Source organism: Montipora foliosa, chromosome 12 (genome assembly GCF_036669935.1).
Source record: "Montipora foliosa isolate CH-2021 chromosome 12, ASM3666993v2, whole genome shotgun sequence".
NCBI classification, from domain to species: domain Eukaryota; kingdom Metazoa; phylum Cnidaria; class Anthozoa; order Scleractinia; family Acroporidae; genus Montipora; species Montipora foliosa.
The window spans coordinates 35,213,075-35,230,416 of NC_090880.1; the positions used below are offsets into that span (position 1 = coordinate 35,213,075).

Consider the following 17,342-nt stretch of genomic DNA (forward strand, 5'->3'; position numbering starts at 1 on the left):
TCACTTGCTAAGTTCTGCTTTCTCTGCATAGTTTTGAACCGTGCAAAATATCCCTGTACTATAAGCACCAGCCGTAGGGAATCCGAGTATCTCGAGATGCGCAGAACGTATGCGCAATAACAATAGTAGGCACCGTCCTTAAAGTGCTACTATGACCAAAAAACCATTTTTATTTTTCTTTGGATTTCAAAACTATGCTAACCAAACAGGAACTGATCGAAGTTTCAAGTCTTGATATCAAAAGACACCTGTTTATTTTAAATGGAATTTTCCTTTTTAATGGTCCGCCATTACTAACTTTGATTCTTGAGAGAGCTGGATCGAGGAGAAAATGACTTCAAAGACTCAATAGCTTAAGAATGCAATGCGTGTGTATGAAGTTGAATTAATATGCAGCACGGAAGTTTCGGGCTTTCAGACTTTTAAACTCGTGTTTTGCATATATAATAAGCTGCGTTTACACGCTGAAATTTTAAGCTTGTGAGTACAGGACGTCACTTTTCCCTAGATCCAACCCTCTGAGGTCCAGTCGGCCATTTTGGAACGTGAGTAATCGCGGACCGTGAAATCCAAAACTTACACTCAAAAGTAAATAGCCTTTGGATAAAAATCAAAGCTTAAAATTTTCCCAGTCAAGTGCTGAGCAATCACACTTTCAAAAATCTGAAGAAGTGATTCTTTGATCATAGTAGCACTTTAAGGGCGTTCGCGCCCAAAATGTTCCCACGTACAGAATATTTTAAAACTTGCCACGCAGAAAGGTAATGATCTACTTTTGCCAAAAAGGCGAAAAAAATGGGGGGTTACCGTGCTTGTTTTCCAGATCATGAGGTGCACTTTTAGAAGATTTCGTTAATTTAAGACGACCTTAGCTTACAACTGTCAGCAATAAAGAGCTACATTAGTGAAATTTAGATCAGGGAAACGTACTCAATTCAACATAACTAATATAACTAAATAAACTTTTGCAGCTGATGTCGAAGGGCTCTGGAGATATAAAACTGAAATTTGCAGTCTCAGATTTTAGAACTTCCACACTTCATGCATTGAGTCGCAATACGGAGAAACAGATGCGCTAAATAAGTGAATACTTAGATTTATACTTACAGATTACTTGTCTTACTACAATGGTCTTGTCGCTTAAGACATCTCTATGCAATAAGCGCATTCAAAACTTCCTCATATTACTGTATAAAAGTCTGTTTAATTTTTAATGATTTTCCTGCTTGTATGAAAAATAAGTTTTCTCTCTGGTCTTCTTCTTATTATCTTCGTGGAAATTACATTCAGACCCTCAGTAAACCCTAGAACAACAATTTATGGTCTTAGGTTTTTTTTTTACTTATCAGCTAAATTGTGGAATGCGCCACCTGATTTTATCCGTACCACTGAGTTTACAGGTTTTAAAATGAGAATCCAGAGCCGCATTTTGTACAGCCGCTCTTCTTTTCAATTAATTATCATACTCCTAGTTATATATCCGTATATGTTATGTATTTTAGCTTTAAATTTAATGTCTCGAAGATATCAGCCTTTTTGTAGTTACTCTGAAATTCGGGATGAAATGGTATTTAAGGCCCTGACGTTTAAGTGTATGATTTTTAAGCGGTTTGAAAGTTTTAAAAATGTAAAAGGATTTGTGCTGGATGCATCCAGCAGCTTCTCAGTTATTTTTTTAAGCAATAAAGTCGCTGTAAATTCTCTCATCTAAATGTCAGTGGCCTCAAAATTCACATTCTTACTAATTCCATTTCTGGCTTCTATTTTGTAGCACAACCATTTTGACAAGGGCATGTGACACGGTCACGCAAGGGGCATATTCCGCAGAACCTTTTTCTTCAAGGTTCACTACGTAAAAATCAGTTCTTTCTGCATATTAATTAATGTATATTCAGATCGGTTGAAGTGAGACCGTGATATCGTCGAAAGCATTAATTAATTGATGGTTTGTACGTGAAACTCTCGACAGACTCTCGCTCTCGTTTGGCCAACTCTCGATCACTCTAATCGACTCCCATGAGCTCTCAACAGTTTAAGCTCTCATCAACTCTCGCTCTCGTTTGGCCAGAGCTTTAAACCGAGCGCATTTTTAGTTCCGGCGGCCTTGGGAGAGGGGAGGGGCTGTTTCTAGAAAGTTCCGAAACTTTTCGGGTGTGTTTCGGGTGTTGCTATTCTATTTGTATCCTCCTGAGTAGTATTGTCGTGATTTCTCTTGTTTAACCTTCTTAAAATATGCAGCCAATTCCACTCGTTTCGTCGATGATAATTGAGCAAGTGTAAGATTTTTCATCTTGACTGGTAGTAAAATGAGACGAAAGTAGCCGGTTGAAGATGGCTTACCAGCTGGTGGTTTTGGCCGGCTACCGGCCATTGCAACCTTGCTAACGGTCCCCAATCCCCCGCTCATCTCGCTTCGCTTGCCAATTCTTTTTTCGACACGTTCCTTTTCGCTCCATAACCTCAACTGCAGAGCCTGGTCCCAGACTATTTTTATGTACTCAGTAAAAGGGACTTTGAACTTCAGTGAGAATATTACATTCTGCAAATTCAAACCGTACTTTCACCTTACTCTTAGGATAATGTGTCCAAACACGCTCTAGAAATTGAGAGATCAACAGAGTTGTTAAGAAAGACAAAACACATTAATTCAAAATGGTGACTTTCAATCCTAACCTAACCACCCTGGGGTAAAAGTTTTCTTGACAGTCCTCCATAGAAAGTTACCAGTTTCCTCCTGAATTAGCGCATCATTGACCACTTGGTGGGTGACACTTTTACCGAGCTCAGCTGCGCTGCTTTTCACAACTGATGACAGGACAAGTTCGCCAAGTGATGTCGCCATAAAATTCTTTACTTCCGGATCTCTGACAAGCTCTTCAAGAAGAACTTTGCAAGCATCTTTTGTGCTTTGGTCAAGAATCAGTGCCTTGACGTAAGACAGCAGAAGAACCCGCGTTTCCTGATTGGTTAGTAAGTCCGATAGTGTGCTCTTTGCAAGCTCTGATATTCTTCCCAGTGTTGTTGGATCGCTAAGTACGTGTTGGGTCAACTGTATCGCGGCAGCTCTGACATCGTCTCTGTTAAGGACTTCCATTACAAAGGTGCTTGCTAGCTTTGTGATCTCTGGATCATGAAGGACATCTTGTAGAACCGCTCTTGTGACTTCATCGGCTTTTTGGATTACATTCTGATCAGCTAAACCGAAAAAAAATATAAAAAAAACAAAGTGCCCCGGTGATGAAAAGAATCATTTCCCCTTTTTTCTTCAGATTTTGAAAGTGTGTTTGCTTAACACCTGACTGGCAAAATTTTGAGCTTTGATTTTTATCCAAAGGGCGGCCAGGCTTGAACGGAATTCAAAGCCATGACCGCGAGATGCGCTGCACTTGCTCTGCAACCTGAGCTATCGAGCAAGCTGGGAGTTGGTCAATTGTGAGTCCAGATTACACCCCGTAAGAGGTGAATAAAATCAGTGATTTTAGAAATATGAAATGTTATATATTTGGACTGTACAAAGGACATGAAACCCAAGTTAGAAATAACTGCGATGACCTTCACGCCGTCTAGCTTTTATCGCAAATATTCCAGTGAGGAAAAAACAATCGTGTTGCATGTGTGGCTCGAATTTTTTTAACATTTCTTTACTGTACTTTGCAAAAAACACAATGCAAAATGACCAAATTTAAGATTTAGTCGACAACATGATCATACAGCAGTGAGTTATTCATTATATATCTTTCAAACCAGTTCGAGTAGAGGATACTTCTCCCACATGCACATGATTTCAATTGATGTTTTAGTTGAGGTTGTAAGGTTGTCATTGCTTCAACAACCTACTGTTGACATTGCTCTATCCTGAGTCTTGCAACTTCTCCAAACCTAAATGCTCTATACTGTTTCTGTAAGACACTCTAGGTCTACCGATCCACATTGATCTCCTTTGGATTTCCGTAAATATCATCTCTTCGTTACCGTGATAGGGAAGCTGAGCAAAATATCTTCTATAAAAGATTCCACAGGCACTACTTCGCCTCCGGCTACTTCTCCCAATCAAGACTCCCAACCCCACCCTATCTTACCCAGAGAATAGCGATGTTTCCATTGTTATTAATATGCCAACCAGAACCTAATTGGCTGTTGAATCAATGACTTCTTTTGTTCTGTGGTTGGCACATTTGAATATCAAAAGAAATGTGACATCAATGTTTGTAAACAAGAAATATCGCTATTGTTCCTCAAAGATCCGAGAGAATGCTAGCTGGTATTTTTTTACAGGTCACAGGTCAAAGGTCATTATTCTACCAATACAGAAGGTATCCTCAGCATTCAAAAAAGCTAACATTTGGCCTTAAACGTTTGTTTAGGTCTGACGTTAGCCTTCATGCGTGTTTAGGATACTTTTTGTATTGGTAAAACAATGACCTGTGACCTCTAAAAATACCAGCCGAGAGAACGCCACGCCCGCTAGCGAGCGACTCATCGATCGCTTGCAGTCTTACCTAAAGATCTACTAGCAACATCTGCTACTTCATCCGCGACGTTTTCTCTCAACGGCTCACGAAACACGTAAATCATAAACCCAGCCACAACAAGAACACTCAGGCCCCATCTAAGAACGGAATGTCCCCTGACCCGGAACGACTCTTCCAGATCATGAAGTCTCTGTAATATGGTGATGGTGTGATGGTGATGAGAAGAAGCATCTGCAGGTGCCTCAGCTTGTATTTTAGCCTGCTCTGAATTTTTCTCACTGCTAAATCTTCTTGCCAATCCTTGGCAGACCGAAACATTACAATGAACACTTCTCGATAGGGTATTTTCTGGACTAGAGCGACCTACCAAGGACAACGAGTGTTTGTTTGAGAACAAAGAGATAAGAACATTATTCGGTTTAAAAATCCGAACGCCAAACATCTCAAATCTTATCATTTTGTCGATTTTCTCGGATCGGCGGCCATGTTTGTGGATGGCTCATTCACGGGTCAGCAAACAGATTAAGACCGCAAGAGGTTGCTCATGTATGTTGACACCAAAATCATGGCGGCCAAGCGGTGTATGAAATGTTTGTGGGAAAGTGACTTTCAGTGGAAAGCGAGATGTCAGTTTATTGAAGCTTGGAAAGGCCATTATCCTAATGATCGACTCGTGGCTCTCTCAATGGTTTGGGCAAATATGAAGTTTCTAGGTTGCAGATACCCGCCCAAAACAGAGGATCTTGTTAAAGATCTCGAATCCAAAGGTCCCTCCATTTCACTGCCGGATAAGACTAAAGGAAAGCCAAAGCCTTTAATTAACAACTTCAAAATCTACGAACGAGAACAAGAGGACGACAAAACGATCTATAATCCAGTAATTATTATTAACGAGAGTGCGCAAAAGTCTAAAAAGACAATATTATTTGAAGATCTCGGCGTGACTGACAAAACAGCTTTCAATTCGTTTGCGGTGGTTATTGACGGTAAACTGATCGCCACCGGTGAAGGTCAAGGAAAGAAAGAGGCGAAAAGAAATGCTGCAGAAAACGCTTTGATAATTCTTCGTGCTCGTCAGCCCATCGTTAATTATAAAACACCTTCGTGGGAACATGAGTCGGCGCCATGCCTGTCAAAGAGCGATTTGGTGTCGAAAGCTTACAACAAAGCAGCGAGTATATCCGATGATAACATCGGGAATCAAATGCTTCGGAAAATGGGATGGTCGGGCATCGGAGGAGTCGGCAAGGACTGTCAAGGTCGCGCTGAGCCAGTCTTAGCAACGGGTACTGATGGAAAGCTCGGTTTCGGATGTAAGAAGCCTACCCAGGGCTCAGATGTGAAAAAATCTTCTGTCCATGAAACTCTTAAGTCCTTTTTATCTAGCACTGATCAACAACTTAAGTTTTCTGCGGAGCTAACAAAAGAAGACAGAGCTGTTGTACACGAAATTTCAAAACGATATGGGTTAAAACATAGGTCATTTGGTAGAGATAAGGATAGATACATTGTTGTCTGTAAGCGCTGACCTTTCAATTGAATTCCAAAGCACAAAACGTTGTCTTACTTTATCTTAAAGGCTCACCTTCACCTGACAGGCACTGCGTGCAAAATCCAGCCAAAGCTGAGTTTTATCCAATCAGATCGCTATAATAACTAATGTGAATTTCCATAACAAACGGTCGAAAAGCCTGTCGGTTTAAGGTTGGCCTTTAACAGACTCTCATAGTGGTTCATGAATTTTACATAAATATGATTAGGGGACACAGTGATACATACGCAATATGCTTATCAAAAGGAGACAATGGTCAAGTAGAGTTACCATAAAAGTCACAGCTGATCACTGTTATAACCCACAAAAATAAGGCTTACCACAGAACTACTTCAAGTGAAATTATGAAGACTGCCTTGCACCTAAAACTAACTTTTATATTGCGGTGGCTTGCATTTGTCACATCTTTTGCATGCTTTACAGTAGGCTACTTGTTTTGCTCAAGGTTTTTTGCTTGCATGAGGTGCATTGCTCGTTTAAGTTTACTTGAGGTGCTCTGCTTACTTGTACATAGAAATATGGATTTTGCAAGGTGGAAAACTGCAAGTGGGCTACTTCAAACTCAGTTTTCAAGAGTAAATACTTGTTTTTGCTTTCTGAACATCCACATATCATTTTCGCTCTGGTTGTCATAGACAGGCTGAATCTGTTCTTGAATTGAAAAATATATTTTAGTACTTAGAGAGTGTTATTAATATGTGTGAAGACAAAATACTTCAACAAGTTCATGGGTAAAACAAGAGGGAAGTGATAAAAAAATGCACTAGTATATAGTATATAGTATATAGTATATAGTATATAGTATATAGTACAATCAAGAACTGTTTATAAATGGTAGTAGTCAATGCTCAGGTTCATTAGGCTTGAAAAGAGGCAGTGAAAATGGCCTGATGAGAAAATCAACAGCACTTTCAAACAACCTATGATATCCTCAACTGCAAACAAAGTAAAAGATATTGTTGACCCTTTTTTTGAAGATGGAAACACTATTGAAATGACTTTCAGTTGGTTAAAGCAAGGCCAAAATCTACCAAGAATAACCTAATTCCCCATGCTGACTAAAATAAACAAACCTGTACCAGTCGGCAGACCTAATGTCTCTGGTAGGAAAGGATCAGACTATGGAAAGGATCAGAATATGGTTCAGGGTTGAACAATTCTCATGCTCACTGCTTGTCCAAAGCAGGAATCTGAAAACTATCGGGGTATCATTGTATCGTTATGGTAGGCAGTGCAGCTTTGTGATTCGGGCACTTGCATTAGTTGAATTTGATCCTGGTAGTCCCTTTGGTCAACTTTTTTATTGCTCTTGTAAATAGCCAACTGGTTTATCCCCGAGGGGAGAAATTTTAGTTAACCACTGTCTACTTCTAGCTCTGAGGTACTATATTTTTAGCTGTAAGTTCAACAATACTAAACCTTCGATATTAGAATACCTTTATCAGATTAAAATTAATTTACAGCTAGAAAAACAAATTTCAGTCACAATAGGAAGGCAAAAATTATTCGAAAAGAAGTGGCACAAAATAATTCAGTTGCGGTGACTGTCTGAATGTTTTCTCCTTTTTTTCTTCCCTCTATATTTTTTTTCTGGCTATTGTCATGTAATTTGGTTATCTAATCCGATTTCCCCCCCCCCCTCCCTTTTTGACAAGCAATTAGGTACCCCCTTATCGGTCATTGTGACGCAATATTGTAATCTGTTTGTAACGTTTTTCTTCTTTTAAGTTTCTTAAGTGGTGTATTATGTTGTTACTGTAATTAAAAAATAAATGTAATTAAAAAAAAAACACTTTTTTATTGCTCTTGTACATAGCCAACTGGTTTACCCCCAACCAGTTTAAGGATTCTTAAACGGTTTTTCTGTTTTCTTGCATCACTGATTTCTGTCCCTGAATATATATGTACACTGCATTTATATATGTACACTTTTCTGCAAAATGTCCACATGTATGGCTACTGGTTTGGTTCTGACTATTCCAGGTTTTATTGATTGGTGTGCATGCATGCAAATTCCCTTAACAGATATACCTACATGATAAATAGACTACATTTTAATAACACAAATGATTCTGGTTGGTTTTAAGGGAAAAAAGCTGTCAGCACCATTTTAATTTACAGAAGACTTAAATTTTGTAAGTATGCGAGCATTGTAGTGATCGATGTTGTAGTGACAGGGAAAGGTAAAAAGATCAACGTCAGAGTTTTGACAGACTGGGTAACGTCACACTGATAACAATGCAATGACAACACCAGACACCCTTAAAAGAACAACGGGTTTACGTCATAGGCAGCCCAAACTCACAACACTGTTAGAACTTGTTGCAACCTAAAGAAGTATGCATAATTTTATTAATAGACTATGACCATTAATTAAATAAATATTATTGAAAGCAATGAAGAGAACATAAACAGAAAGGAAACCCAAAAGTGTTAGGTTGACATGGTTGTATTGTTTCTTGAGAGAGTGTTTTCACCCCAAAAATCAAGTAAAAACCAAGACGAGCCAATTTATGTTTTGAAATTGATTTCCCATATGAACTCTATAATTGTAATAGTTTGGGCTGCCTGAGGAATATTCAAGGGGGGTTACGAAGCCCCTCTTGAAACCAAGGCGGCAGGTACAAAACACAGGTCACAGGTCACAGGTCATTGTTTTACCAATAGAGAAAGTATCCTAAACATTCATAAATGCTAACCTTAGGCCTAATTAAGCCTAAAAACGTTTTTAGGCCTAAGGTTAGCTTTTATGAATGTTTAGGATACTTTCTGTATTGGTAAAACAATGACCTGTGACCTGTGTTTTGTACCTGCCGAAGTCACCAAACCGTCTGCATAATTCAAAGAGCCCCAAGTATTTGTAAGTAAAGCCCCTCAATTGGCAAAAGTAATACGAATAACCAAGAGAGAATGGAGGTCCGCTCTTGGAATAACAACCGTACACAATGGATTAAAGTGATCAATCACTAATATTTAATGCACCTACGCAGCTTAGGGCAATACCGCTGTCCCAATTTTACTTGCTCTGAAAAATGTCGCTTTTACTTTTCCTCTTGTGAGCTAAATGCATCGAAATGGAACGTATCTCTCGCTAGTAGCTTATCCATTCGTTTCAGTATGGAAGGCCGTTTGTTTTTTATTTGTGACACTGCTTTGGTCAAACCTATTTGGGACTAAAAAGAGGAAGAAGGCGGCGATCCTGGAAGGAGCTGCTAAAAGTACAGGACGATCGCGTGTTATCATGGCATCACGAGCTCCTTCAAAACCTATAAAGAAACGTGAGATCTCTGTTGATGAAACAGACGATGACTTACCGGAGGATATAATTAATCTCAGAGCGCATCATAAACAAGCTTACAGTTACATAGCAAAGGCTTTGGAAATTGACGAAGAAGGAGGTAGAAATTGGAAGTAATCAGCTTTTAAGAGGGAGAGGACAATTTAAACGCGGAGCCCTACTCCATGGACTACCCAAATGGAGCACCCTAAAAATACTATTTCGAATGAGTCCTGTTGATCAATGTGTAAGCAGCATCTCAAATAGTGCTTACTTAAGCCTCAACACCCATTTTAAACAGCATTGTTCAACAGTATTTAAGTCTAAGCATCCATTTTAAAAAGGTTAGCTTTCGATTATTGTTGTGATGGCCAATTACTTCATGTAAGCTAACCTTTTTAAAATGGGTGCTTAGACTAAATACTGTTGAACGATGCTGTTTAAAATGGGTGGTGAGGCTTAAGTCAGCACTATTTGAAATGCTGCTAACACATTGATCAACAGTACTCATTTGAAATAGTATTTTTAGGGTGCTCCATTTGGGTACTCCATAGGGTACTCCATGGATTAGGGCTCCACGTTTTGTCCTCTCCCCTTTTAAGATAAAAAACATGGAGGGAATAATTATTTGTACATGAATTGAGGGGGAATTGTACTTGATATCAAATGGCCACTTGCAAGACTCTCTTCCTGAAGTGTGACTAATTTCCATTTTTAGTCTTCTTTTACCATCAAATCAGACACCAAGGATTTTTGTCTTCTGATTGAATGGTCATATTCCACAGGTCATATTCCCACAACTCCATGCTCCACTGATAACTACGAGCCAAAAGTTTCCCCAAGACCTGAAAAAAGAACATTTTTGTACAGTGATTAAGGCTAGGAGACACTTTTGGTGTTGTTTATTTTATATCTGTAGCACAGCAACATGTACACTGACCTGTGACCTATGTTTTAGACCCGCCAGTCTTCACCCATGAAAGAATATGAATATTTACACACTGTCAGGATCCTTGGACGCTAATGTTATTATTCAAAACAAGCTGGGTGTGCGTAAAATGACGATTTGGAAAACAAAGATCGAAGACCAAAGACCTGGAAAACCAAGACCCCCCAGAAAAAGATAACATACATGTATCAAACAGCAAATGACAAAAAACATCATTTATGTTATTTAAAACGATCGATAAGATATCTCTTGTGAATTACGGTAGGGTCTTCATTTTCCACATACGTAGGTCGGTATGTAGAGATTGTTTTTAATAATATGAATGATCGATGTGTTTTGTTATTTGCTGTTTGGTTTGTTATGTTTTTCTGGGGGGTCTTCATTTTCCGGGTCTTTGATCTTCGTTTTCCAGGTCTTTGTTTTCCGCACACCCTGAACACAAGCTGCCGTTGAGGCACTTTAGCCACATATCCACCTTGTACACATGCCTTTTTCAAAATTTGCTTTCAATTCCTGGAAAAAAAATGTTGGTATAATATCTGCAAATTAAAAGATATCCATTTACCATGGTTAGGTCCAAGATGGCAGTGTGAAAGGGTACCATAAGGAAGTACGATGTCTTAAACCCTAAATCTGTAGTTTGACTAGCCTTCCCCAACCCCCTGCCCCCTTCCAGACATAAGTCATTATCCAGCATTTGTATAATGACTGGTACAGCATGTCATTGTAAATTTGTAAACTCACAGGGTTCTCCTTGTCAGGCAGTAACCGGTAAAATTTACCGCTTGTAAGAGCACTTATTACCGCCTGCAAATGCTCAGAAGTCGCTTATCCTTTGCAGAACGTCCAGTGTGAAAAGGAGCCATACCTGTTGCGCTGAAAACTAGGGAGAACCCTGAACCCACCACCTTCCTACATATGCATGTTTCACTTGATGAATATTTTATAAACATCAGGATAGCAGCATAGCCAGTAAACAATCTGGGTTTGGCAATTAGCTAATGGATCTTGATCAGATTTGTCTTCTTCTCCTTCTCTTCGTCTCGACAGCACAATAATAGCAAGCGGAATTTAGTTTTACACGTAGAAGGTTACTGTTCAAAGTTTGTTGATGGAAGACGAAGATTACGAAAATTCACCACGCGGAGAGGCATCTGATTGCTTGAAGAAACTATACCACATAATAAACAACTTACTAACCTTACCTGCTCGGGTCTGTACTGGGGAATATTGGCCCTTGATTTATTTTTGTACGGACAGAACACTGCCACAACCTCGGGCCAGTATTCCCCAGTGCAGCCCTTGCCCTTGGTTAGTAAGAGGTCAATACTGTTTTTGTTCAAAGGAGGCTTGACAACTAAAAAAAGAGCAGTAGACTATTACCGAAAAGGAATCCATGAGTTAGAAGTTGGTCTGCAAATCAGTTGTGATGAAGAAGGTTTGTTACTCTACTTTAATAATTAACATTAATATTGTTATTTTATTCATTTATTTGACTATTTATTTATTGTCAAAAGTTTTGCTATACTTGCGTAAATAGAGTACAGCAAAGTTAAAAGATCTATTTGGCCTTACTGACATTATTATGGTTATAAACACAACATTTTTTCTATAATCATGTTCTTTGTATTTAAAGGTCACTTGGTAATAATGGCAACAGTCAATCATGAAACTTAATTTGGCTGATTTTTATTTTGTCCTTTTTATGACATATTGGCCTATTTATAGTAACTGTCATTATTATTATTTTTTTCCATTCTGTATCCCTGATAAATTTCATCCTCTCTGTGTTATGCTGGAAGGAACATAAGGGTTTTCAATCAATGAGTCAGTCAGTTAATCAATCAATCAATCAATCAATCCTTTATTTGATAATGCAGGTCGGGTCATATATACTGTAAGCAAAGTTACAAGATTATTTACATAATTATAAGAATGGCAGCCAATTAAAAGGCTGATGTGGACCTGTGATATAATGTAATCTAAAATCGTAAGTTCTAAATGGAAATAGAAGATTAATTATTATGAAACTATTAATTATGTCCTAAAAATAAATAAAATTATCCTTCTTGTTAGAAATCGTAGTTGCTTCTTTACTTCTTAACTTCTGTATGTCCTAAAAATAAATAAAATTATCCTCCTTATTAGACATCACAGTTGCTCCTTTACTAAAAGAAAATTGAAGCAAGTCGTTTGATTGCTTTCTTAAAATCAATTTAAAAGCTTCTGTAGCATTGCTGTTAAATTCAACTTTTTTATTTATAAAATTCCAAATTACTGGACACCTATAATTAGCGAAAACCCTATTGATATTGATTTCTAACTCTTGTGGATGTAGATGATTTAGAGAATAGCTCTGAAATTTGAATAGGGGCAGTACTCGTAAAAACTTGGAACATTTTAAGTAAAATGCACTTCTTATACCTGTAATCAAGATGAAGCCAATAAATGGAGGAAGACATACATGTAAGTCATCATCTAATGAACTAGGAAGATGATTTATTATGTGACATGCACATGCATGCATGATTGCTTAAGTTAATAGTGCTTTATTCTCCTTAAATCTACAGAGAAGATAGGAACACGTGTTAGTTATATACAACTCATAAATGTTTTTTTGTATGGAATACTTTTAAAGCCCTCTTTTGAAAAATTTTTGTGATGTCTATCTTAATTTAAAAGGGAATAATTTAATATTAGCCTGTGAACAAAGAAAAAATAGACCTTTTCTAAGGAAGAATTTTCTAAGCTGTCTTACGGTTTATTTCTGACTGTTTTTGTCATACGTGAAAATTGCATAATGTAGTGATGTTATTTGCTGTTAGTTTATCTTATCTCGTTATAGTATCTATTCCTTTGTCTTTTTCAAGCTTAACTGCTCACCAACGGATTCAATTAATCAATATGATTTATTTTCACTCATCTAGATTAGCTCTTGTGAGCTATTTTGATTGATCTACTACTAAATTTTAGTATTAATAATACTATTGTTTATTTTGATTGCAATATGTTAACAAAAAATGGTAATAAAACTTGTTGTTGTTGTTTACTGTTTCAGGAGACGAGTGGGAAAAAGGAAGAAGACTTCAAGAGAAAATGAGATCAAACCTGGAAAATACTAGAGACAGATTAGATGAGCTGGGTATGCTAAAAAACTATTATATTTTACCTAGGTAGCCACCATATGGTCCAGTTATGTAGGAAAGGTTCATAAATCGCAAGATTATAATTTTAAAATTTATTTTACCTGTTTGACCCTTCCAGTTGCTCTGTTGTTGTCAGCATCAAGTATAAATCAAGAAGAAGCTAATAAACTAGTGGAGCAAATGACTGCTGAAGTTAAAGCTGACGACACTGCTATGCCAAAAAATGTAAATAATGTTCATAAAACTTTGAATTCAAAAAGCACTGCCAGTACTTCGAGCAAGAAGACATCAAATCCCAAAGACACTTCATCTAAATCTGCTACAATTCCTAAAGTCAATGGGAGAACAGTGACAAAAAAGACAGCCACGTCATCAGGTTTGCCAAGTGTCAGGCCAAGTGTCTCAGGACGGAGTCCAGTTGCAGCAAGAAGAAACCCTCAAAATGTAAGCAATTTAAACCTCTTTAAAAAAGGAAAAGGGATCTTTATCCATTTTCTTACTCATCTTAATTTCAAAAGGAATTTGGTGAGTTGATCATGTATTTTATGTTCTCTGTCGTCCTGTTCAATCCTTAATAATAGAGTAGTGCTGTGAGCAATTGGTATCAGGAAAAAAGTAAGCATAAACTTATTAATGATGATCAGTGTCTCAGATGATAGGCTGGTTGTGGGTCAAAAGCCAAGATATTAATACCTGACCTGACATTAACCAAGTTTGTAAAACGACTAGAGTCAGGCTGGTACTGACCCCAACTTTATCTCTTTATATTAACTAAGTGGATGCCCTTCCTGCAATAGTGAATGTGGAATGCTGAGTGAATATAGTTAGTCCTTTAGAATTGGTGAGGGAACTTGATGGGTTGGCTAATAGTCTTCTTCATGCAGCTCGTGGACATTCTCTGGTGGCCTTGAACATGACTGTATTCCTTGCAAAATGGATTCCCTGCATTTTAAAATTCCTAAGAATTCCTACTTTCCCAAACATGCAAATTTAAGTTAGAAAACTGTGAATTCTTGGGAATTTCTAAATAGGCTTGGGACAACAAGAAATTCAGAGAAATCTTATGTTGTTTAAGTAAGTGATTAAGTCTCTAAGTTAAAAAGTGAAGCATTCAGTGCTCTAATAGAATCTCTAGATAACAGCAAAACAGTCAAACGAAACTCTAAAACACCGTAACAATTTTTTTTTTCTCACCGAAACTCACAAGGAAACAAATTCAGCAGATGTTCCTGTTGAGAATTTTGTGGCATCTACAAGGAGGGAAGGCTTGGTCTCCAGTCATGGGTGTCTCAATGCACAATTTGGATACAAATTTAAGCCTTGTCTCATTGTTTTGGTGTTTTGTGGTTTGATAATGCCCTTTAGGAGACAACTACTGCTAATAATATTATCTTAAAGCAGATAAAATTAAATCAAATCAGTGTTTTTTTGATGAGAGGGGATTAACGGGCGTACCCCAAGAAAAACCTCTCAGAGCAGAGTATGGTTGAGAACTTGCTCCCTTGCTTATTGTATGGCTTGTGCAAAGAAAATGGGTCCTTTCACCACAATGACTGCACCATCCCTGCTCCATGAAGGATTTTGTGAATACTAGCCTTTCATGTTGGTCTGTGTTATTTTTGACATTTTTCAGACAAAACCACCTGGAAGACTTGCGGCTGATAATGAAAGAGCAAAGCAAGGAAATGAAAACAAGAAGAAAGTTTCACACCTGAAAAATGTTGATTCTAAGTTAGCAAATCACATTATGGATGAAATTGTGGAAAGGTAATGCTTAAGTTATCCAGGTGTAAGTAAAATGTTTAAAGCCAATAATAATTATTGGGGTTGTGAGTACAGCCACATTATTATATTCAGTCCCCAACCAGGGTTTTCATTAATTTTTCAAGTGGAAGGGTACATGTACCTGATGTTGAGTTATAATCCAATGTACCCTGAGTCAAGAGCTTCAAGGGGCTGATCAATCCATTTTTCTTCATTCTGGAGTGAAAATTTACCTTTTGCCATCGCTTGTTACAGTAAGGACACTTGAACCGTAAACACTTGACATTTTTGTGTACATTGTTTTTTTCGACGACGAAGAAATATATGGTCTTCTTATGATGTATAGTGTTACATGTATAGCATTTTGTAAGTGTAAAAACATTAAATACTCTTGTCAAAAGGACGAGCCCACATTCTATAGTCACTAAAAAAATGTACAAAAAAATATCAAGTGTTCATGGTTCGAGTGTCCTCACTGTAATTTACTGACTTAATGAATATCTTTGTTTGCTCACCATGATAACAACACTAACGTTCTTCCAAACATGCGGTTTGTCACTTTCGAAAGTTGTAAAAGATGTGTGTCCAAAAGTGCTTTTTTCACAAAAATACACTTTATTTCAATGATCTGATGAGAGATAATTGTGCAAAAAAGGTTTTTGAAGATGATACTCAACAATAAGGCAAGAATTAATTTATTTCAGGCAAATTGCTGGTACTCGGGTCCAGACTTCTAATGTAAACCCTGCTCTACTTTAAGGAAGTATTAATAATACATGAAGCTCTTATGCCCAATTAAGTCAAAACTTTGACACTTTGTGTTGTCTGCAAATTACAATGCAACTTTAGTAGAATGCATGTACATGATCAGTTTGTCAATGATTTGCATTAACTTGTTAATTTCAATTGACAGTGTCCCCGATTAGTGCTCGATCTACAGCGCTAGAAGATTAGACACTTAAATAAAGTTCCTTACCTTACCTTACTATCACAACACTAACAAAATTTATTAATTTATTCTCTAATTATGTTAACCCAAATTATTTGATTACATCAATTTGACAAACTAATAATAACAGTTATTATGAAACCGATCAGTATGTAGGACAAGTCACACAGTACTTTCCTGAGCAACAAAAGAAAATCTCATATCTTTTTGTTTTCCAGTGGGGCCCCGGTACACTTTGAAGACATAGGTAAGTTTGTAAAAGAAGAGCCCCAGGCAAAAACGTCCTGTGTGTTGAGGTCTTGCAAGATTATAGGAATATTTGGTGCAGCAAAGAGCTACAATAGGTTATAGAGTGGCTTATCTCAAGTTGTGAGAAGGAAATAATAAATGTTGACTTCAAGACGATGGAATAATGAGGGAATTTATTTTGTGGCCTTAATGTAATTTTCATCCAATTGGATGAACTAAGTAAATAGGATATATTACATGTAGATTGGACATTAAAATGGAATTTGATGGTGGAAATCAGGAATCATTTTCACAATATGGCAAAAAATTACAAAAGTTAGCCAGGATGTGTTTCCTGACAACAGCCATTATCATGAATTGTGAGCTGGTTCTGCCTTTGTATTGTCTGTAAATGTCCTTATTTGAGGCATCTTGGTCTAATGATGATGGGTCCCAGGACTTTTGTTTGCACAGACAATGCAAAAAGCCTTGCAAAGAGTTCCAGTGAAAAACTTTCACTAACATTGGAAGTCTCCAATAAATAATATAGTTAAAAAATCAATTTTCTCTCTTTGGTTTCAATAATTCCTCTATGTTGCATTTTTTATTTGCTAAATATGTTTGAATGGTATTTTGTCATTTTTTCATTTACAAAGCGGGTGCAGAGAATGCCAAGAAACTTCTTCAGGAAATTGTCATCCTACCATACTTAAGGCCTGAGGTAGTCTTGCTATTTCACTGCTCTTTGATTACAATAATTGAACTATAGCTCTACTTGGGTAAAAACTGTTCCTTCCCCAGTCATTCTTTTCCAATTTTATTCATTAGACTCATTTACATCCACTATTATTAATGTTTGAATTAATTTTACTTAGTGTGAAGTAGTTGAATGTATATCTTAGTGGCTTATGGGCAGCTAAATGTTTGTTAAAGGATCTTCCAAACCTGCTAAAAATTTTTTTGGAAATGATACAATCAGTATTTTAAAGTCAAGAGAGAATTATG

At 37.3% G+C, this 17,342-nt stretch overlaps 3 protein-coding genes across 4 annotated transcripts in view; 2 read left to right on the forward strand and 1 right to left on the reverse strand.

Moving 5' to 3' along the window:
- Nucleotides 1-1,607: 1,607 nt before the first annotated feature.
- On the reverse strand, nt 1,608-4,974 carry LOC137979015 (uncharacterized). Its single transcript, XM_068826166.1, has 2 exons — nt 4,500-4,974; nt 1,608-3,195 (listed from the first exon to the last, which is right to left on the reverse strand). Exons 1-2 carry the CDS (start codon nt 4,927-4,929, stop codon nt 2,669-2,671), a joined length of 957 nt encoding a protein of 318 aa, XP_068682267.1. The 5' UTR covers nt 4,930-4,974; the 3' UTR covers nt 1,608-2,668.
- A 63-nt stretch (nt 4,975-5,037) lies between these two features.
- LOC137978838 (NF-kappa-B-repressing factor-like) lies at nt 5,038-7,765 on the forward strand. The gene has a single exon (XM_068825942.1). It carries the CDS (start codon nt 5,038-5,040, stop codon nt 5,998-6,000), a length of 963 nt encoding a protein of 320 aa, XP_068682043.1. The 3' UTR covers nt 6,001-7,765.
- Nucleotides 7,766-9,025: 1,260 nt separating this feature from the next.
- The window catches only part of LOC137979551 (spastin-like), a 14,753-nt gene continuing 6,436 nt past the window's right edge, over nt 9,026-17,342 (forward strand). Inside the window, exons 1-7 of one of the 2 annotated variants that reach the window (XM_068826825.1) lie at nt 9,026-9,422; nt 11,596-11,688; nt 13,309-13,392; nt 13,515-13,840; nt 15,030-15,163; nt 16,328-16,356; nt 16,994-17,058. In XM_068826825.1, the coding sequence (XP_068682926.1) occupies nt 9,089-9,422; nt 11,596-11,688; nt 13,309-13,392; nt 13,515-13,840; nt 15,030-15,163; nt 16,328-16,356; nt 16,994-17,058 (1,065 nt within the window). In that variant the 5' untranslated portion in view covers nt 9,026-9,088. The remainder of the gene's footprint in view (nt 9,423-11,595; nt 11,689-13,308; nt 13,393-13,514; nt 13,841-15,029; nt 15,164-16,327; nt 16,357-16,993; nt 17,059-17,342) is intronic. The other variant, XM_068826824.1, reaches the window with a different exon arrangement.